We start from the raw sequence: 24,059 nt of genomic DNA on the forward strand, positions 1-24,059 counted from the left end.
CTGGCTGAAGCTGGCTGCATTCTTTTCATCTTCCTATGGAACAAAATGATCATTAAATTATGTAATAGCCATAAAACCCCAACAATCCAAAACACCTTGTTTGCTGGTGATTGGTGACCCCAGTCACACAGCAGTCCTGATAATTATCATGCAACCCACACAGTGGGGAACTTCTCTTACTACAGATACCTGATTCCACGAGCAAAGAGAATCAAGCTGCCAAAAGAAACTGAGTTAAGTCAACAAGGAAATGTCTCATAAGGAATGGATTAGCCAATCAACAAACATTTATTAATATAGTTCCCCAAAATATGATCTTTTAAAATGGCTTCATAGAGGATCTTTCCCCATTTCTTTTTTTTGATAGAGAGATTATCGCTTGTCCAAATGCTTGAATATAATAGGTAATCAATAAATGTCTCCTGCCCTGTGCACATGCAATAAATTATTATAATAAAATATTCAATAAATGTCTCTTGCCCTAAATCCCACACTCAGTCACCTACTAGTGACACAGAGGCCTCAAAGTCTTCCTTCTTTCCTTCCTTTCTTTCTCTCTTTCTTCTTTTCTTCCTCCCTCTTCCTTACATGTTGAGAAGGATGGGCCACCCTTTAAATAAAACAATGGTGTGGTTCCCAATGTCTCAGTTTAGAACATGGCTTCTCTAGCTGTGATACAGAGAGAAAAGCTACAATCAACACTCAAACCTGTTTTGCTCAGTCTAGAGTGTGACCAGTAGGGTACCTTGCTTGATCTCCTGGGTCTTCAGAAGCGACTCAGACTTGTAATTCCTCTTAAAAGCACAATAGCCCTAGGCACTAACACATTGTGTGGCTTTCTAATTTTCAGGTAATTAGTCCACTTTACAATCCCTGACTTCTCAATGACAGAGTTATCCAATGGAGGATAGCCCAAGTGAGCCTCTTCATCACCAAAAGGCAGGGAAAGCATGAGGGCGATGCTGTGTATCAGAAGCTCGCTGCCTTTCTGAGAGATCTTAATCTTTATTGAAAGAACTCCCATTTTTGATTTCCGTATTGCGACCTGAGCAGTTGATAAAAGACAGTCACTTGGCCATTATCAGGAGCTGGTGCTAAACAAGTGTTTATCTCAGCAACAAGCCTGATAGAATTCTCCGAGGTTATAATTCAATCAGACACTGGAAACATCTCTTAGTTACTGTGACATGGGAAACACTCTAATTTCACCCCAAAATATCATCTTGGGGATATAGGATTTAGTTTGAAGGCAGGGGACAAACCCCTGCAGATTTCTGGATGTTCTGGGCAGGTGAAAAATACAGTTATGTTATGAACCTCAGAATGGTTGGATTTTAGGAGGACACAAGTTCAAATCCAATTCTGCCATTTAATTTCAGTGTGACCCTGGATAAATAACATATCCTCTCTGAGAGTATTCATTAGTATGTAAAATGAGAGGGTTGGGTTAGATGTGGTCTCTAATGAAGGTGTCTTCTAGATTTACATCCATGTTCAGTTTGGTTCCCAATATGTTAGAAAGGACATGGACACCCTAGAGCACATAGGATCATAAGTTTATTATTGTTGTTGTTTACCATCAGACACCAATAGAAACAAGCTGGGATGGGAGGGGTGGTATAGGGAGACTCATCACCATGAATTTATTTTAGTGCAATTTGTCTATTCATCTCATTGACAAAGTAGCTACTGAAGAGTTCTGAGTGCAAAAGTCACAGTGAGAGTCAACAGGAATTTATTATATACTAATAATGTGCCAGATACTTTGCTAGGTACCAGGGATACAAAGTCATAAATGATGACAGTTTCTCAAGAGGCTTACATTGTTGGGGACCAAAACAATCTATTCACACATAAATAACGAAAATATATACAGGTTGGGGCTGGATAAATTGACCTGATAATCATCTTCATGGAGATGAGAAATGAATCCATGGGAACTGAGGAGATCACCAAGCAAAATAGTACAGAGAGAGAAAATAAGAGGGCCCAAAACAGAGTACTGGGGAATATTGTTAGCCAGCAGGACCTGAATGAAGATGACCCAGCAAAGTAGACTGAGAAGAAGGTAAAAATCTATGTTAGGAGGGTTCTGGGTTATAGTTCTCAAGGGAAGAGAGAAATTTAAAGGTAAGTGAGAGTATAGGAACAAGGATAAATGCTGTCCATTGATCAAAGTCTCAATGAAAGAGAAAATAGAGAAAAGAAAAACAAAATGTGGAAAGGACACTTACCCAGAGCTGGTCATCCATTCCCGGGGGATTCTTTTTGATAAAAGCACCATAGTAAGTAGCAATATTTCTGTGATGAGAGTATTTCTTCAACATGTTAATTTCTTGTTTGATTTCCTCCTCTTCATCCTATACAGGACAAAGAAAACGGGCCATTAAATACATTGGATCTACCCAGTAGATTTCAGTATTACAGCATCATCTCAATAGAATGGGCAATAGATCTCCATGCTTTTTTACTTCTTGGTGGGTAGATAAGCAAGCATAATGATTATGTTCCATTAGAAGGCAAACTTTTGAATGATTCTTGATTGGGAGTGTGAATGTTGAGGGAGAGGATATTTCTGCTCACATGGAGAACTGGCCCCCTCAGGTCTGTAATGAGTAGGTCTGGACCCTGGTGCAAGCAGCCTCAAACTAACCTTTTAAGACATTCAGTTTGTGAGGGAACTTGAGAATGTAAGACTGCTGGATGAGCAAAGAATGGTAATCAATTTAGCAATAAACAAACATTTATTAAGGGCTTACTATGTACACCAGGCCCTAGGCTAATCTGTTGGGTGCAAAGAAGAGCAAAAATAGCCCCTGCCCTCAAGTAGCTCACGCATTGGCTCTCAAGAGCCAACATGTAAATAACTAGGTACATAAAAGTTACATACACAATACACGGGAGGGGGCGGGGAGACAGCCTGAGGCCACTGGAAAGCTGCCATAGGGGAAGAAATAGGCCAGAGCCCAGCCAAGGAGGAACTCAATCTGGGATGTGACTTCTGGGCTTAGGACAAGGTTGGAGGAAAGAACCTCTCCATGTGGCAGCTTCTAAATTCAATTAATTATTCTAAGTCAGTCAATCAAAGGCATTTATTAAGTGCTGTCCCAGGGATAGAAAGGAATACAAAAAGTAGTTCACACACATTCTAATGGGGGAAGACAGCAAAATAGCAATAATGAGGGAGAGAGAGAGGGACAGAGAGAGAGAGAAAGAGAGAGAGAGAGAGAGAGAGAGAGAGAGAGAGAGAGAGAGAGAAGACAAGACAAGAGAGAAAGAGTTGATGGGTAGAAAAGATATATAGAGAAGATAGAAATGATAGAGAAGTTATGGAGACAAGATAGATGATAGAGATAAGAGATGGATGGATGGATGATAGAGAAATAGAGGATAGATAAAATGGATTGATGGGTGATAGAAGATAGATTAATAGATGATAGAGAAGATAGGTTATAGAGAACTTAGATATAGATGATAGAGAGAAAATAGATCAAATCCAACCTCAAACACTTACCACTTACTAACCATGTGACCTTGGGCAAGTCACTTAACCCCAATTGCCCTGTCTTCCCCCCTCCAAAAAGTAAAAAGAAAAAAAGAGAAGACAGAGATAGAGAGATGATAGAGAAGATAGATTATAGAGAACTTAAGATATAAATGATGGAGAGAAGATAGAGACTGTTGATAGAGAAGAGAGAGATGATGGAGAAGATATAGATGGAAGAGAAGATAGAAAATGATAGAGAAGGCAGATAAGAGAACTTAGATACGGATGATAGAGAGAAGATAAAGAGACAGATTATAGAGAAGATATAGATAACAGAGAGAAGATGGCTGATAGACAGATAAAGCCAGAGAGATAAAAAAACGAATAGACAGAGACAGACACACTCATGCTAGTGTTAAACTCAGTTGGTCCTCCCTGCTGAAGGAGTGCATATGCTCTCAGCACTCTCTAAATCCTGGTCACTCTGCCCTAGTTAATGCTCTAGGAAATGAAAGCATGTGCTTCCAACCCACTTTATATCCTTACTTAGAAGGAAACAAGGAAGAAACTCTTATGTAATGCTTGCTCCAGGTCACCGGGACGCCATTCATTCACATCAACGGGCATCCACTGACCAAGCATGGTACACGAGAGGCAGAGGACAGACCAGAGAAAGACAAGAGGGGATGAACATCAGGTATGTTGGCCACGCCACTTTTGAAGAAGGAAGTTTTACTGAAGGGACTTCAGTGCTGAAGATGAAAGCCAAATCAGAGAGGATCTAGGAGCCAGCCGGCTATAAGGAAATGAATGACCCAAGTGGAAGCACCTCACTCCAGGAGCTGAATACGAAAATGAGAGAAATGGGGCAGTAGCTGAGAAGCAGTGTGAGTCAGATATTAATAGCAGGAGAACTTCTATGATTTCATAATTAGCTACTAGGCAGGTGGTTCATGTAAGGAAACCAAGGCTAAGGGAGGTTATGTGATTTGGCCAAACTAAATCTCAGAGCAGGATTTGTACCAGGTTTTCTTGACTCCAAGGCCGGCATTCTATCCACTACTCCACCTTGCCTTAAATATTTGCATATCAACAATTTCAAAAGTCTGTGCTAGAAAATGAAGGGAAAAGTGGTGCAGTGAGTAGAGTACCAGCCCTGGAGTCAGGAGGACCTGAGTTCAAAACCGGCCTCAGACACTTAACACAAAAACTAGCTGTGTTACCTTGTGCAAGTCACTTAACCCCAAATTGCCCTCCAAAAAAAAAAAAAGCAAAAGAAAATGAAGGGAAAAAATGGATTTTTTTCAAGTCCTCTTTCATATATGAAGACATGCTATAAGTACTTTTAAGAAGGTAATATTTTAAAACTGAATAAATGACATATTTAATATGTGTAGAAAGCTGACTATGCTTGCTTATATGATATATAGCAGATTTCTTTTTTCCCCTAGTGGGTTGGGATGGGTGAAAAGGGAAAAAATCCAAATGGTTAATAATTTAAAAAATAAAAATATATTTTAAATGTATGAATTTTATAATAAACAAAATCTTCTGTTTAGTATTCAAAGCTTCTCATAACCTAGCACCCTACCCCCCCTCCACCCAGACACACATACATTTCTAGTGTTCTTACTTACTGGCCCCCTCCACATACTTTGATCCAGTCATAATAGATTCTTTACTGTTCCATGTCTTTACTGATCCATGTCTCAGCTCTGAGCAATTTCTCTGGCTGTCACCCCCTTCCTAGAATGCTCTCCCTCCTCATCTTTCCCTCATGACTTTACTATCTTCTTCAAGTCCCAGATAAAATCCTATCTTCCTTCTGAAGCCCTTTCCAATCCTCCTTAATTCAAATTTCTTAATTATGTACTATTTATTCTGCATGTGACTTGTTTCTATGTGTTTGATTGCTGTCTCCCTGGTTAGACTGTGAGCTCCTTGAGGACAGGGACTGTCTTTTGCCTCTTTTTCTATACTCAGCATTTGGCACAATGTCTGGCACTCTTAAAGCACCTTTACCGACAGACTGCCTAATCATTGATGGTTATTCTTGGAAACTGATAATGTTTAACAATAATATCATGTTGAAGTAGAGTGCTTTATAAAACATTCTACATACACATGGTACCTTCATTTCATTCTTTGAGATTGCTAGGATGGGCCTGATGACATCACTCTCCTACTCGAGATGTGTCGGTGGCTCCTATCACTTCCAGGATAAAACATGGATTTTGTTGGATATTCAAAGTCCTTCACAATTGGGCTCAAGTCCTTGTCTCCTGGCTTGTCCCACCCTATTTTCCTTCCTGCAGTTCCTCTCATGTCTCCCACGCTCCATGAACTATATAAGAGCCTTTGCATAGACTATCTGGCAGGTCTGGAAACCCTGTCCCTCCTCCCTCTACTTCTTCTTTCAAAGCTCAGAACAAGAGTGACCTTCTTCATGAGTCCCTGCTGCTCGAGTTGCCTCCCTCCCTCTTGAAAAGACTTGAATCAAACTTCAGAGTTTTCCTAACCATCCTGATAACAGAGTACACAGAAGGTCATTCAGGGGGCCCTTGACATGCCTCCATTCCACAGACATATTGCTATCTCCTATAGACAATGAATTCCTTGGAATCAATTGTTTCTTTCCTTTGTCTTTGTAGTACTCTTGCCTAACATGGTGCCTGGCACAGAGTGGGCATCTAGTAAATGCTTGGTGATTAATTGAATAAGAGCTTTAATTAATGGATGTTTTATTGGAATGAGCTGAATTAAAGTCCTTGCAACTACCACTCATCACTCCTGGTTATAGCTTCTGAGGCTAAACATAACAACCCAACCCTCTTCAATATGATAGCCTTTCAAATACTTGAAGAAAATGGTACTGGGAATCTGAAGGTCTTCCCTGCCCCTTGGCCCCTTGATAGGCTTAAGTGAATCTGAGAACCTTCCCTGATTTGAAAATATACTCTGCCCCCTAATAGGCTGAATGTGGTCACATGGAGCTGTGATGGGAGGCTTGTTTATCAGGAAAGCCTACATCTTGTTACTTTGTGATTGGGCAGTGGGTCAAGAGGGTTGTGATATTCTCTGACCCAGCAGAAGGGTATATACACCCTGGTGTGAGGTTTTGTTTTGGGGCTCACTTTGGGAAGAGTTGTGTGATTTGACCAGATGAGACTCTGGGTAGCCATTGAGCCCCCCGGCTTTGAAAACCCAGATGTTGGTGCTTTCCTTTCTGGTAACTAACTAGGTATGGGTGTAATGGTCAGACAGCTGGAAGCCCTGTCTGCTAGTCTGTTTCTCTGTCTGTATTTTTTTGTCTGCTTGTAACTTATGTTTATATTCTCTGAAGTTCGGGTGCTGACTTTTCCCCTTGAAATAGGTAAATGATAAATGTTTGATTAAAATAAGATTGTTAACCCATTTTGAGTTGCTTTCTTTTAGAAAAGCAGACCTAAGAAACTGTGCTAGCAGCCATCCTGGGTATGCTAGGGTGCTTGCTGCTTCACTCCCCCAAGTCTAAACATACTTTCAACTGATTTTCATATGGCAGAGTTTCAGGGCCCTTCTGTGCTGACTTTCCCTATGCAAATCCAGGCCATGGCATCACATCATATCTTTCTTTCCTCAAAAGCACACTAACTCTCTGGAATTTGGAATGTGATTGGAAGGTCATATTCTTACAATGGTTCAACAATCTCAGGCTACACTGACAAAGGCCACTTTCTATGGATGACGCCAGTGTCTCCTAAAAATACTTGTGTTTTCTCCTTTTTTTTCTCTTGTTTGTCATTGCAGTTATTCTCTTGAAATGCTAGGAAATAACATAGTGAAGTCTTCCATTACTCAGGGTTCTTTAGATGTAGACCAAACATAGTAATTGAATTGGACACAAGCTATTTCTGAGAATGTTACAGCTGGACTAGACTTCAAACAGCATCTAGTCCAAACATTCATTTTTCCTGAGGAGAAACTGAAGTCCTAGAGACAGAAAGACAGACATAGAAACAGACAGAAAATTAGACAAACAGATGCCAACTCTCCCACGAAGACTTTCTGCAGGGGCCCTTTTCTGATTTCCCCAGTTGTGAAGACTCTCCCCTAGGCACTCTGGGTAGACACTTCAGTACCAACCAAGCCTTACTTTGATTATTTGGTTCACACTTACTTTGAAATGATATTGTTTTTGCTAACTGAAGTTAAAACTATGTAAAAAAAAATGGGATGGAGAAGGAATGGCAAACCATTCCAGTATCTGGGCCAAGAAAAATCCCAAAAGGGGTCACAAAGAGTCGTGACAAAGAGTCATGACTGAAAAATGGTTCAATAATATATCAATAATAATGGTTCAATAACAAAATGTAAATTGGTTCTAGAAAAATGGAGATATGTAATGTGTATTCAAATTTTGTGATCATTTCAGGGGATTCATTATTTGCACTAATTGGGACCTAGCTGCTTTGCAAACCTCCAAGTACTACTGACATTTTTTTTTAGTATTATATTTGTAATAACTTCTACCCACTTCAAAGCCTGTTTTTTCCAATCAAGGATGTGTTGAGGAACAAAACTTCGTACCTTGGCCTTTTCCCAATAGCTGGCATGTCTGTCCTGTCTTAGGCAATGATCACACTAGCATAAGGAGTACCTCATGCCCTGCAAACACTGGGATTGATCATGCTTCATTTATTCAACCTTCTGGGGAGTTTTAGTGACTTAATTAGCATAGGAGACTTCCTGGTAAGGACACTCCCTCTACCAAAGCAGATCTGATGCTCTACAATTTGTTATATTAAGAGAACTGTATGGGGGTAACGGACTCAACTAAGGTCACCCAGACACAGGACCTGAACTAAGGCCTTCATAATCCCAATGCCACTCCCTATATGCTAAGACACACTGTCTCTTTTTATCTTAGGAAAAAAAGACCCTACAAGCCTATTCAAACCACTTGGAGTAGGGCAATTAATTTCCCCAGACATAGCATATATTATTTCCCCACAAAGAAATATCTGTTGCCAAGTTTCAAGACAACTAGTTAAGTTGCAATATAATTTCCCTTGATATCTTCTTGCTAGTCAGATCCTAAAATATTAATCACAATTAGGGGAACCTTAACTAAGTTTCTAGAGAGCTAGAATCAATACTCGTAATATATCTTAGTGTGAATGATGTGTTAGGGATTTAATAAATGCTCTGAAATAAACATGTGAGAATATTAAGATAACAATCAAGATAAGAATAATGTTTCTTATTTCCTAATGGGCAATGTTGGAATTTGCTTTGACTGTGGATAGTTTTCTCTTTTTTTTTAATAGGGGGGAGGAGGAAGGAAGAAAGTGAAGGAGGAGAAAGAAAGAGAGGAAGGGAGGGAAGGAAAAGGGGAGGGAGGAAGGAAAAGAGAAAGAAAAAGATAGATAGAGAGAGAGAGAGAGAGAGAGAGAGAGAGAGAGAGAGAGAGAGAGAGAGAGAGAATGAGAATAAAGGCTTGTTAACTGAAAAACAGTAAAATAAAATATTGCCCCCCACAAAATAATAGTAAGCTCCCTGGGGGCCTTTTAAAAATTTTGTCTTTCTATTCTTAATACCTAAAATAGAACTTTGCACATAACTAAAGAAGTACATGTTGTCTCCTCCAACACAAGGTAAGCTCCTTGAGGATGGGGCCATGTTTTTGTCTTTCCCCAGTATCTGGATCATGGCAATTTATTAATAAATCACTGATTGACTGCATATTTATTGGATTGGATCAAGTATACCAACAGATGGTGAATCTGCCATTCATTCTTGTATTCAATGAGCCCCTAATGAGACAAGCACCATGTGGAATACTGAAAAAAATTTTTTTTGAAGTACAGTTCCTGCCCTCAAGGGAATTAAAATCTGGTTCAGAAGATCAGATTTTGAATATGAAATTCAATATTTCATATGAATATGAAAACTGGAATTTATCATCATGTTTAAAATTCTAAGCATGGAAGAAGGAAAAACAAGATGCCATTGGCAGAGAAGAAGAGGATGAATGTGGAAGTAGAATGGATTGCCGGGAAGGGCTTCCTCTCTCTGGTCATCTTCCAGCAAAGGCTGGATTGACCACTTCTCTGAGGTGGTGTGAACAAGATTCTTTTTCAGGTATGGCTCTAACTAGATGCCTGCTTAGACCCCTTCCAAGTGTAAGACTCCATCATTTGAATCAAAGCTATAAATAGGAGGAAATGCTGTCCAAACTGTTTAAAGCCTTTTTCATTTTAAATGAAAAAAGGATTAAAAAAAGAGAATAAAGTTATAAACCTGCTAGAGGGAAACTAAAATATCTATTAGAGAATTAGACGCAAGAAAAACAAAGAAAGAGGTAGGAGCAGTAGAGGGGAAAATGAGAAAAATTAGAGAAACCAAAATAGGAATGATTACAGTAAGAGAGAAGATGTGTTTGGAGTGATGAAGGAAGAATAGACCCAATCAAAAGAGGTCCCAAAGTCCAGAGGTCAAGGAACCAAGGAACTCGGTTCTAATCCAAGATTGTTCCAGTGTGCTTTAAGACTCAGAGCAACACAAACTCAACGGCAATTTTCTCATCTTTATACTTACTATATTATTGCTGTAATACAGTAATTATTATACTTTATTATTTCTACCATATTTTATATATTTCTATGTAATTTTATATATAGTAAACATACATACTTATATGTTTGCTACATTATTACCATAATAATATATTATTATATTACTATGCTGTTGGGAGAATTTGGATTTGGAAATGTACTTTGAGTTACAAAGATGAAAGGCACTACAGAACACTAAGTTATTACAAATAACATTAGGCCCAGGCTGGTGAAAATAAGCAGACACTTATCTGTTCTAGTTTTATGGTAAATACAAATCTTTTTTTTTTGCACTTAACTGCATCAGTGTGTTAGTACAACTATCACACACACACACACACACACACAGCCCTAAGCTTGCAAGTATTCTGAATATGGATATTCAGAGTAGGCTATACTCTGTGTTAATGTTTACACTGATACCAAAAATGTTTTTCTAAATCTAGGAATTTTTCTAATAATGAGTGTACCCCTAAAATGGTAGGATAAAATGTGTACTCTATTAAATTTTCCCTTAATGGGGTCATGAAGAGTTGGATATGACTTAAAAACAATTAAACAACAATGAACATGTGCCAGTCACTGTGCTAAGCCTTGAGAATACAAAAAAAAAATGTCAAAAGATAGTCTCTACTCTCAAGGATCTCACAATCTAATGGAGGAGACAAGCAAACAAATATATACTAAGAAGCTATATGTGGGACAAATAAGAAACAATTAAAAGAAGGAAGGAACTGGACTTAAGAAGGGCTGGGAAGGGCTTCCTGTAGAAGGTGGGATTTTATTTGAGACTTAAAGGAGGCTATGGAAGTCAGCAGGTAGAAATGGGGAGAGACAGCATTCCAGAGATAGAGGCTGGTCAGAAAAAATGCCCAGAGCTGAGAGAAGTATCTTGTCTGAGGAACAACAGGAAGGTGGGTGTCACTGAATCAAGGAGTGCATGACAAGACTAGAAAGTAGGTTGTGAGCCTGTGGGAGCTGACGGATACTGATGCCCTCTACAGTAATAAGGAAGGAGGGGAGGTTTAGGAGGAAAGGTAGTAAGCTCCATTTTAGACATGTTGAGTTTAAAATGTCTCCTGGATATCTGATTCAAGATGTCTGAAAGGCAGTTGGAAATGGAAAATGGGAGATCAGCAAAAACATTGAGATAGGAAAGGTAGATTCGAGAATCGTCAGCATAGAGTTGGTAATTAAATCCATGGGAACTGATGAGATCACCAAGTACAGTAGTATAGATGCAGAAGACCCAGGACAGAACCCTGAGGGACAACGACAATTATAGAAGGCATGATCTGGAAAAGGATCCAGCAAAGGAGAAGGAGTGGCCATGTAGGTAGAAGGAGAGCCAGGAGAGAGTGATGTCCCAACAACCTAGAAAGAAGAGAGTATTAAGAAGGAGAGGATGATCAGCTGTGTCCATGGCTACAGGGAGGTTGAGGAGCATGAGAACTGAAAAAAAAGACTATTGGATTTGGTAACTAAGAGGTCATTGATAACTTTGAAGACAGTAGTTTCAGTGGAATAATAAGGACAGAAGGCAGATTGTAAGAAAGTTAAGGGTTAAGGAGAGAATGAGAAAATACAAAGGAGAGGCAGTAGCAGGTGCCTGTATGTGGCCTTTTCAAGGTGCTTAGCCTGAAAAGGGCAGAAGAGCTAAAGGATGATAGAAACAGAAGTATCAAGTGAAGAGTTTTGGTTTGGGTGTTTTCCCCTGGATAATGGAGTCACGGTTATGTTTTCTAAGCAGTAGGAACTGAGCCTGTACACAGGAATAGACTGATAATAAGTGATGAAAATAAGAATAAAATATATATGATTTTTGAAATAGCCAATGCACGAATTTGTTTTGCTTCACACACAATCTACGTGTGTATGTATGCATGTATGAATATATAAAATGTATACATATATTTTTACAAGGGATTTGTTTTTCTTTTTTTTTAAATGGATTTAGGGTGGGATGGAAAGGAGACCTCTGTTAATTAAAAAAAAACAATTTAAATTTTAAAAATAGGCCATGAGTCGGATCATTGATTTATTATAAAGTAAGGATGCAAAGGTAGATTGTTATTCAAAGGCAGTAAAACTCAGGTCAGATGCAATGGATGTTTATTTCAAATTGCTAATTTCAAACCCACAGCTTTCCTTTCTTTTAATGATCTGGAAATCCATGGTACCCAGAGGATGAGCAACAGGTACCACTTCTGGGGAACGCAGATCAATGAAACTCCAAAGCAAAGGCACTCCTTCTTTACAGCTTGCATGATTTGGTCTATCTTTGTTAGGTTCCCAGCTGCAAGAACTATCCCAACATAATGACCAGAGATTTCGAGTTTAAGAAGGGACCTAAGAGGCCATTTATGCCAACCACCTCACATTAATCCCATTGAAGCTGAGGCCCAGGGATGGAAAAGACCTGTGCCAGGTTTAGGATGTTCTGGGAAGTCTTTAGGTGGCATCATGCCACCTATCAAAACCTTCTACCCTCACCTCAAGCCTGGCTTAAGACTCCTTTTATGGCTAAAGCATCATGTGTGTATACTTCTGAACCCCTCTGGCAGTCACCACTCCCAGGCACTTAGGCATGTTCAAGCAAGCTTCTTTTACTAATGACCATAAAGAAGGAAATAGCTACAGATTACTAGGAGGAGGCGTCAGTACCTAGGACAGCTACTCTTTGGCATCAAAAACAGTTCATACTGATTTCCCTTGGTCTGGATATGTCTATCCTACTTGCTTTGCCTGCTCTGCCTCTGGTAGGTTCCCAGGCACCAAGGAATAATGAGAATAATCATTGGCAATTCTATAAGGCTTTTTAGTTTGTAAAAAACGTGATATACAGTTTTCTGAAGGCCTTCAGATCATGGTATATGAGGCTTGGTTGGACAGACAAAGAATGATTAGTCTGTTGAAGAAAAGGCTCAGGGAGGACATGATAGTGACCTTGAAGGATTGTCATGTGGGAAAAAGGGTAGATGGGTTCTCTTTGTCCTCAGAAGGCAGAAGTAGGGACAAGAGAGTGAAATCATAGAACTACTCAACAGTGGAACAAACAGTCTTGGGAAAAGTCTTGTATGAAATGGCTATACATTCTCTTGTCAAGTGTGTTGGAAAGAGGTTTCCTCTTAGGTAGGAGTTATACAAGGCTGAACAATCTCCAAGGTGCTTTTCAACTCTGATATCCTGGGAAATCACTCTCCTGAGTATTCATCTAGATTACCCCCTTTTCTAATTCTCTTCTTCATTCACTCCAGTGCTGACATCTGACTTTTCTTTGTTCTTTTTGTTCATTAGACTCAGTCAGACTCTTTTCTTCTCCTTTTTATCTACAAAAGTTTAACTATCATAGTCCAATGCCACACATTGGTAGTTATCACACTTTCAAGTATATTTTTGGGAGGTAGCTGATGGGAAAGAGGCTGAGATGGCAGTGAAGAGAGGTGGTTAACCTTTAAATCTATACACCAATGTGGCGGGTACTGAGACATTTTCCATTTCTCCTTTCTTCTCCTTTTTGAATAAGTGGGAAGAATAAAAGCTCAGCCAGATATATATGGTGATGGGGCAGGAGTGGCTAGCAGGAAGTGGAGATTGGAGGAAAAAAAGGGAGAGGAAGAGCCAGATAGAAGGAAATAGAGGAAACTGGATTGAGGGGAAGGGTCAAGAGAACAGTATGGCTCTGAAAATTTTGCCCTTTGTGCAAATCATATGTTGGTGAGTGGGCACACTATCTCTATATACTGGGGCTACCATGCACACAATTCCCCCATCCTTCCTAGTGGGGCCTATGAGTCGAGAAGGTAGTAATGACTCCAAATATCCCTAAGCCTTTCTTGCAATGCAACTTTCCAATAGAAGGGTCACATGTATAATTAACATTACTTCCCAAAGGTCCCTTAATAATCCTGAGTAGGGATTGACTTTACAACTTTAAGTCTATACTGCTTAGGGTCTTTCTGGGCTTTCCCAGATACATCAATCACTAGACCTAGTGGAAGACATGTGGCATATTCAGAGCTACCTTTGGAGAATAATAAATACAATGATCATGTTGACCCCAAGCCTTCCCTGGTCTCACGAACCTATTTCTTAAACAAATTGCTAATTGTATTTTTATATAATTCTGACTCCAGGCCCTTGCTATATCCACTGTGCCCCCTAGTTGTCCCTTTTAAATCCTATGATATTCTTTTTAAATATCTAAAAACATGATTCTGAGAAGGGGGTCCAGAAGGTTCATCGGACTGCCCAAGGGGACCATGATATAAAAGGTTAAGACCCCCTCACCTAATCCCAGGGCCTAACAAACCAACTAAAATAGGGAAGAAGGGAGAGTTAGGATGGAGCAGATCATCTCTACAGGCCTGCCTCAACACACTACAAGTGATTCTGTCCTAGATTGCTCTGGGTGGGGTGGTGGGGAGAGGTGGAAGGTAAAGAGAGAGAAGATGGAGGGATAGGGGAAAGGGAGGGAAGGGACTCCCAGCTGGTGCCCAGAAAGATCTAAGGCTACTTCCATACAAATATGCATATGTGTGTTAACACACACTCTCACACCCATGAAGACCTTCTCCTCCTCTACTGCTCCTGCTTCCCTCAAGGGCATTTTGGTGACTCGTATTCCCATTCAGGGCTGACCTAGATGCTCATCTAAAACCTGATTTCACTTGCATGCACAGGCTGGGCCCATGTCCGGAATACTCTGTCTCCCTTCTGCCTCCTCTCTGCTGCCCCTTTAGCTCCTTTCATGTGCTGCTCTTTGAAAAAGTGGGGGACAATAAATGGTGCCCATCAGAAGGTATGCATGGTAATGGGGGAGACTAAAATGTAGGAGAAAAGAAGGGAGCCAGGGAGGAGAGCAGGGGCTGGGGACGGGAGTCTGACACAAGCTCAGAAGCTGCCTCCTATGGGCTGTCTTTCAAGTTCCACCCAATAAGCTTTCCCCTGTCCCTACCAAAATGTCTGCTATTTATTTATCTATATACACAACAGATCTAGGGCTGAAGAGACCTAGGTCTGACTTCCTCACTTTACAGGTGAGAAAACTGGGGCTCTAGGAGGTCAGGGGTCTTACCCAAGGCAACACAGGTAAAAAGCAGGAAATGTTTGTGCTAGGAAATGTTTAATGGTCAAAGCTCTAAAAACTGCACACTCAACATGGTTTTTAGTGTCATCTGCATTTAACATTTTCTCTGTCCCTTTATTATGTGTAGGGAATCGACAAAACTAATTCAAGTTCTGATCTGGAACTTTGGGCTGATTCCTGAGGGGGAAACGCTCACTCTCAGTTAGAGGCTGGATTTGAAACCGGATCCTGTAACTCCCGAGACAGGGCTCTTTTCATTTCACCACATTCCCTATGTTCCACCCACCTAAGGAAACAAGGGGACACAGTGCACACATTTGAGCTAGGAAGACACGAGGATACATTCTATCTCACACACTTTCTGCTAGCTGGGTATTCCCCTTGGCAAATGGTAAATGTAGTGGGGTGGTTCAGTGCTACAGAAATACTAGCTGTTATTATTATTAATATTATTATGTTGCTTTGTTATCATCATCATCATGGTTAGCACCACGGTTAGCATCACCATCACTACTGATGCTACTACCGATACTCCCACTACTGCTCCTGCTGCATACACCCAACAGAAAGTAAGTTCCTTGACAGCAGTGACTGGCGTTTGTGTTTTTGAATCATCACTTGATTAATGTTTGTTAAATCAAACACAACTGAACTGAATAAAGTGTTAGGGGCAGGCTGGGGATGAGCACACTATTGGAGGGAGCAGAGAGTATTGCAAAGAGTATTGGGTTTAGAGCGAGGAAACAGGTTTAAACAACAGCCCTGCCACTTATCACTTGTATGACCTGGGGTAAGTCACTTCTTCATTGTGGCCTCAGTTTCCTCACTTACAAGAAGAGGCCACTGAAGGAAATGATCCCTAAAGGCAGGATTCTCTGCTACTATTCTTTGTGCCCTTCTGTAACCCTGAGGTATAGCCTGGTCATATTCATGAACACCTTGTAAGATTTTTCCTGTTGTTACATGACACACGTCATCACCTTCTGGGAGACATGGCATCATTCACCTATTTCTGTCTCTGGTGAAGGGGTGGCTGGGATCAGAGCTCAAGATAGCTTTGCTGATCTCCAGCTCAGAGTGCAGGGAGGGAGAGCAGATGTGGGGCTCTGAAGTCCTGGGTGTGACTCAGTTCCAAAGGTGAAAAGGGCAGGGCTAATGTGGGAAGAGTTTTAATGGAATTTCTTTTTCCATGGTTTTCCCCCATCCCATGCCAAGGTCCGGAATCTGGGACTGACACAGTATGCTTTGGGAGATTCTCCTGTGGAACTGCAGACAGCAGCCAAATGCTGAGCCAACATCATTACTGTCTAAGATCTGTTCTAAGAGCTAAGAGCCGGCATTTGTAGAGAACCTTAAGGATTGTATGTGATCTCATGTGATCCTTTCTACAATGCTGGGGGAGATGTGCCATGACATGAGTGGCTGCCTCCTTTCTGGGTCATGCTTCTCTTCAGTGAATTCTCTTTTAACACCCCTTGCATCTGATATGGGATTTGTAGCAAGCAGCAATCAATGTAGTCTCAACTTGAGTCTTTCCATTGTCCTCTGGAAACACAAATGTGATTTCAAGATGATGGCAGTCCATATGGCATCATCATGAAGGGAAGGGGGAAGGCTCCATGGTACAAAGTGACAGATTCTTTGTAATACAGATCCTCTTTCTGCCTGACCCACTGGACCTTGCCACCATATGTCAGTGGTGTTCATATCCTGGGATATTCCTCAGTCCCTGGGACTCCCTCTTCTTATTGGTGAATTCCTCTTTTGTTGTTCAGTTGATTTTTTCTGACTTTTCATGACCCCATTTGGGGTTTTCTTGGCCAAGACACTGGAATGGTTTGTTATTTCCTTCTCCAGCCAATTTTACAGATGAGGAAACTGAGGCAAACAGGATTAACTGACTTGCCCAAGGTCACACAGCTCCTTAGTATCTGAGACCAGATTTGAATTCAGGTCTTCCTAATTCTGGGCCCCAAATTCTATCTACTATACCAGCTAGCTGCTCTAGGAATTTCCACTACAATGTACCTAGTAAGTATCCAAAGAAGAGGGTTTATTTGGGGACTTGATATAGCTAGCTCTCCAGTAAGCTTCCCAAGAGTAAGGACTATTTTATCTTAGTACCTGCAGTAGCCGTCACAATGCTTTGCACATAGTAGGCACTTAAATAATGTTTGGTGAACTGAATGGAAGTCATCCAAGGGCCAATATAGTCATATTTAGAGAGGCATGTGATGAATTTTCTGTCCAAAATGACCCCCAAAGACCATTTGCTAAGCTATAAAAGAAATGCTATCTGCATTAGTAGAGGAGCTGCACACTTATGAACCACAAGGCCTTGAAGTACCGACAAAGTTTATAACCAGGGATTTTTAACAACTAAAAAAAGCCTGGAGCCCATGAGTACGAGTAAAAACTCCAGGGGAGCTGCAGCAGCAGGATGGCTGTCAACCCTTCAGAGGCTTTCATTTGCAAGAGGGAAGAATTACAGAAACTGGTCACACTGTGACTGCACTGTTCTAAAGGAGAGGCAGCCTATGATGAAAATCACATTTAAGAAATTATTTGAGCTCGCACTTCCACCGGTTTCAATCATTGTTTCATATCCTGAAAGAAGTCAAAGAGTACTTGATAAAAAAAAATCAAGTCTTTTTAAAATTCCTACTTTTAACAGAAGATCTGACAGCCCCCCCAAATGAACACTGTTTTAGACTGCATGAAGACAGTCATAGCATCAAGAATGAAGGAGGGGACAGCCCTGCTGTACTCTGCAATGTGGCCCACACCTGCAGCACCGAGAGTGGTTCTCTGGGTACCACAAGGGTACCACGAGGGAAGAGGGGACTGATGGGCTAGAGGGCAGAGGACAGTGATGAAAAGGATGCAGTGCTTCCAGATCATTCCTTGGAAGGATCTGGTCATGCTTAATCTAGAGAAGGCAATGCAGAGTTGGAGTCGGGAGGGAGGGAAAAGGATGGTGGTTGTGTTCAAACATTCAAAAAATATACATGAAGATTACATTTGGTATGACTCTAGAGAGCAGAAATGTGAACAATGGATGGGGGTCACAGGGGAATAATATATCAATATATTGATATACTACGTCAATTTATATTATATTACATTACATTATATTATAATATTATACTATGCTGTACTATGTTATGTTATACTATACTAATGCTATATTATATTATACTCCACTATACTATTATATTAAATTTTATTATGTATATAATTGTGTTTGTCCTTCGTTTTTGAAGAGGACCATGAAATCAGGGAAATGATGACGTGACTCCCATTGACTTGGATTTGAGTGAGGGAGGGCTGTGCAAGGTCACAGCCTCACTTTCTCCTCCAGAGTCTACCCAAACGTGTAATGGGTCAATTGAAGGGAGCTAGATGCCCCAGTAGACAAAGCATAAGCCTTGATGGCAGGAAGATCTAAGTTTGCGTTTGGCCTCCAGCACACTTCTAACTGTGTGATTCCAGGCCATTTACTTAATCTCTCTCAGTCTCAGTTTCTTCATTCATAAAATGGGGATAATAATAGCACCTGCTCCCCAAGGCTGAGGATCAGTTCAGTACATGTTGAGCAGTTTACACACCTTCATTTCAGTCCTGTCTGACTCTCCATGACCCCATTTGGGGTTTTCTTGGCAGAGATACTAGAGTTGTTTACCACTTCCTTCTCCAGCTCATTTTACAGATGAGAAAAATGAGGCAAACAGGGTGAAGTGACTTGCCCAGGGTCACACAACTAGTAAGGGTCTGAGGCCAGATTTAAACTCGGGAAGAGGAGTCTTCCTGACTTCAGGCCCAGCACTCTATTCACCAGGCCAACTAGCTGCCCTTTAAAGCGTTAAACAAATGTTGTCGTTGTTCTTGTTGTCATCATTATTATTTTTATTACCAATATCAAAGTAGTGGTGCCTTCCCCATCATTACAAGTCTTCAAGCAAAGGCTGGATGGCTCCTTCTTTCAGTGCTTCAGGGGGTTTTCCAAGTATAGACTACAGTAGATGGCTAAAGTGCTCCCTTCTCCAAGATTCTGGGGTCCCTCAGAGCACTAAACTAAAACAGTCTGTGGGGGAAACTCTTGCAATGTTTCATCCCACTCAATGAGAAAATAGTATTTGTAAAAAAAAAAGGGGGGGGATTATATTATATGAGAGTTTTCCACTGGAAATATACTTTGGCTACACTCACCAAGAGGGTGAAGCAAGAGATATGAGCCAGGATATCAGACTGGGATTTTCCATAGTATCAGGTCAAAGATGGAGGACCTCCTGGTTTCTATCTGGGCTTTTCTTGGAATGGCCCATTATATGCGTATCTCTGGCTGCCATGGGACAATGGGAAGACCACCTTCTATTTGTGACACCATCGTAAACTAACAATATTTACTTTTGGACAGACCATTAGACTGCTAAATTTCCATAAAGTGGACAGAGCAAGAACCTCACACTTTTCAAGTACTTAAATGTGCAACAAATGGCATCAGAAAACAGGGTCAGAATTATGATTGATCTCAGGGTCACCAGCTCAGACTGGCATGAGAATGAATAGTTCCTATGGAATGGAACTATGGGAGGAATGGAACAGAAGCACATTGAGGGCGTATTGGTCTTAGAATCTGTGTGAGAAGAGCTAGGTAGTGAGTACAAAATGTGTGTATGTATTTGATGCACACACACTCACACATATATATGTGTGTGTATATGTATCTGTATATGTACACACACATATATATGTGGTATTTTTTCCCTTTATAATGCACTCACCTCACTCAAGGAAAGCACTATAGCTGTGTTTCAAGATAATTTCCCGATTAATTTACAACATTAGCTCTGGGGCTAGAATTTTGTTGCAGGAAACACCTTTCTAAATGGATGTCTACTGAAAAAGGAGCAGAATCCAATTTTGATGTCCCTCATTTTCTCATTTACATGTGTTCCAATCCAATAAGCACTTATTCAGTAGCCTCTAGGCCCTGTTGTGCTGATAGATGTTTAACAACTGGCTCTCCATCCCCCTCCAAACAAAAAAAAATAACTGTACCCACAACACACTTCTAAGTTTAATCTGCAGAATTATTAACATTTTCTCTATCACTTTCTTGAGTCTAGAAAATCAACCAAACAATCAATCAAACCGTGATTCACAGCGTTTGCTGATTTTTGAGGCATAGATGCTCACCCTGAGGATTTAATAATCAATGCCTGCCTCTAGGGAGTAGGCAAAAGCCTGTGAACTGGGTTTCTTTGACAAATGAGAAAGGTGGACTGGATGACCTTTAAGACCCCTCCCAGCTATAACTCTATTATCCTATGAGAATAGATATGAACATATCATTTAGGATTGAACTTGTGAATCAGGGGGACCTTGGTTCAAGTCCTGCCTCGGACACTTATTAGGTATGTGAACATTGTAAGTCATTTAATTTGTCTAGGACTCAGTTTCCTCATCTATTTAATGGGTATGCTAATAGCACCTCCCTGATTGGTAGTTTATTTTAAGGCTCAAGTAAGATAACGTATGTAAAGTGTTCTTCAGAGTTTAAATGCTATCTAACTGTGAGCTGCAATTATTATTTTCACATTAGAATTACGTGGCTTTTCTGCCTCCTAGAAAATGACCTTAGCCAACTCACTTCTCTTTTTGGGGCATCTATTTCTTCATCTATCACGGAATGAGGTTCTATTACATGACCTCTGAGATCTCTTCCTGCTCTGGAAGTTTGAATATAAGGTAAACGGCTCCCAAGGACTTCACCTTCAGACTCATCTTGGGGAAGTGAGAATAAAGAGAAGCTTCTCCACACAGGGCATTGGGATAAGACAAAATATAAGGATAATGTAACATATGTTCCAAATGAATGGGGGAGCAGTAATTAAGGGGGGTCAGTGATAGCCCATAATGGATGATATCCTGGCAGCTAGCTCCCAGTGTTTTCTACAAAATGGCCACTGGAAGGAGTTGAAAATAGGCTAGAGAGACCAGTGGTCTGGTTTCTGTTTTCACACAGAATAATTCTTGATACCTTTGTGGGATTCAAAGTCTATTTGTCTTGGATAATCTGCTTTCAGGCCCAACTTAAATCTTTTCTCTCTTCACTTTCATGTGTTTATCTGGGCGTAGCTGAAAGATGTCTCTGAACAGTCCCCAAGACAATACAAAACATATTAGCATGCCTTTGATGTCCACTGAGGTCTTCTATGGAGTTCTCTGTACTCTTGGAAAATGCATTAAAATATTTTAAATAAAGTCAACAAAAGGAATGGGAGAAAGCATTGTAATTGCATTTATGACACAGAATGAACTCCATTCTTCAGCTTGCCTTTGTTCATCCAAGCAAGAGAGTGTACAAAAGAGCAATGGACTTTAATTACTATAAATATTTGAGGTTAGTTGGTATGTTGAAGAAAACAAACAAAAACCAAGATTTTCTCTTGCAAAGATCCTCATACAGATAGTCATTATAACTCATCCTCAGACTTCTTCCATCCTCATTCTACTTCTTTCTAGGCAACCCCCCCCAACAGAGTGCATATGTATGTGTGTGTATATATATTTACATGTATATGTATATATACATATATACACTCATGTACATATACATAAATGTATATAAATATACATATACATACACACTCATATATATACCCACCTAATATGCATGTGTGTATATATCAACCAAAGATAATATGTATCTCCTATATATACACATGTATACACATACAAATATGTATTTGTGTATGTACATATATATATATACATAAATGTATGGGTGTGTGTATCTGTGTCTTCTTTGATTTTAATATTATTTTAATACCTTGAAATTTCTCATTCTTTCTTCATATTCAATTGCTGATAACTATATTAAAGTAAATGACTGGCGCACATCCTTCATCATAACCCCTCCTGGTGGTACTTAATTGGCTTGAGGCATCTATGGGTTAGGTACTTAGGCCGCATCTCCTACTGCAATCTGGGAATTATGTACAGTAAACCCAAAGGATGGGATGCCTTAAGTGGGTAAGAAGCATATTCTTCTATAACAGGAAACTTCTGAAAGCCAGTAAGTGAGTAAATATTTCATCCTCAAGTTCTAGGAGCTAGTGAGTAGATTTTTTTAAAGGACAAGAGGCAGATACATTACCCCAGTAACATCCATGACTTTGATAGCAGCAAGCTGTCCAGTTTTAACGTGACGACCCTGAAAAGAAACAAATGGAGAGCATTAGTTTGGAAGGAAGGAAATTAGCTATCTGGAAATTCACCAAAATTTCAAATGTGCAAAATACACTGCCTTTGAATTCATATGTATGAATCAATTATCAATTCCATGACCCGAGCCCCAGAGCACAGACCCACTGATGGCACCAAGCTAAATCAGGAATACCCTGGTGCCTTCCTACAATTTTCTAACTTTCGTCTCCCTGCAACTAAGATGAGAGCAGAAGATCATAGCTTAGAGCTGAAATTTCCATTGAGTCCCAAACCCCAGAGGGAATCCGGGACTCAGGAAGTTTCTGAAGCCACTTGCGTTAAGGTTCTACATCTACTGTGTAAGCTAAGATTGGAACCTAGATTTACTTGACTCCAAGGACTTTGCCCACCTACTATCTATTACACCAAAAATCTCCCCCTCAAGTGAGCACATTGATAACCCACCAAGCCTGACACCTTGCCTGGAAGATGGTATGTGCTTAACAATGGCTTGCCAAGTAAATATTTAGAGGCTAGGGTCAAACACAGGTACCAGAAATGTAAACTATCATCAGAAAACATTGGAAAGATCCAGAACCTGGATTCTCTTGGCTACTCCTGGATGTCTCTTTCTTTTTATCTGGCTCCAGTAAAAGTATTTCAAAGCCCAGCTTGGATGTCACCTCCCACACAAGACCTTTCCTGAACACTCCCTTCTGGGTCTTAGTCCTCTGTGTCATTCCTCTACTCACCAAGCTAGTTGACTTGCTGTTATCTATGAGATCAAGAAAACTCTTCTGCTGGGCATTTACAGTTCTTCATAACCTGGTCCCTTTCTAATTTTCTAGACTTACAGTCTTCTTTCTCTCTACACACACTAGAATCTCATAACCCTGACCCACTGGCTATTCCTTGTACATAAAACTCCATCTCCTATCTCATCATAAGTGTCTCATTAACTTTGTACTGGCTGTTCCTGATACCTAGAACTCTCTAGTCCCTCCCTTCTGCTTCTTCTTTCTTTGGATTCCTTTCAGACTCAGCTCAAGCAGCACCTTTGGTAAGAGGACCTTCATGGTCTCCTAAACCATCCTTCTGCTCTCAGGTGACCTACAGCTATTCATATATATCTTGTGTGTACAGAAGAGACTAGTAAGGACATTAAAATATGTGACCTTATAGTGATAAAACTCTATAAAAGGAAACCTACAATTAGCATTTTCCCCTAGTCCTGAGTACCTTATATCAAATGGAATGTCAGAAAATCATAGAAGTTAGAATTGAAAGAGAACAGAGCCATCATCTAGGGCAAAATGAGGCTAGTGATGGGAGACAGCCCAAGGTCTCCTTGAAAGCCAAGGACTTCTACTTCCCCTGTCCAAAGTGTTTGTTTTTGTTCTCATATTCATTCTCTGTCTCTCTGTCTCTGTCTCTGTCTCTGTCTCTGTCTCTGTCTCTCTCTGTCTGTCTCTCTCTGTCTGTCTCTCTCTGTCTCTCTCTGTCTCTCTCTCTGTCTCTGTCTCTCTGTCTCTGTCTCTCTGTCTCTCTGTCTCTCTGTCTCTCTGTCTCTCTGTCTCTCTGTCTCTCTGTCTCTCTCTCTCTCTCTCTCTCTCTCTCTCTCTCTCTCTCTCTGTCTCTCTCTCTCTCTCTCTCTCTCTCTCTCTCTCTCTCTCTC

General features: G+C 40.4%; 1 protein-coding gene across 5 annotated transcripts in view; it reads right to left on the reverse strand.

Moving 5' to 3' along the window:
• TNIK (TRAF2 and NCK interacting kinase) overlaps nt 1–24,059 on the reverse strand; it is a 433,646-nt gene that overhangs the window by 186,131 nt on the left and 223,456 nt on the right. For all 5 annotated transcript variants that reach the window (XM_069083584.1, XM_069083583.1, XM_069083581.1 and 2 more), the window contains exons 3-4: nt 22,335–22,391; nt 2,235–2,360 (exon numbers count right to left, since the gene is read on the reverse strand). In XM_069083584.1, coding sequence (XP_068939685.1) covers nt 2,235–2,360; nt 22,335–22,391 — 183 coding nt within the window. The remainder of the gene's footprint in view (nt 1–2,234; nt 2,361–22,334; nt 22,392–24,059) is intronic.

This window comes from Petaurus breviceps, unplaced genomic scaffold (assembly GCF_028583685.1).
Source record: "Petaurus breviceps papuanus isolate PSGF00001 unplaced genomic scaffold, PetGlider_PUasm1.0 173, whole genome shotgun sequence".
Lineage (NCBI taxonomy): Eukaryota > Metazoa > Chordata > Mammalia > Diprotodontia > Petauridae > Petaurus > Petaurus breviceps.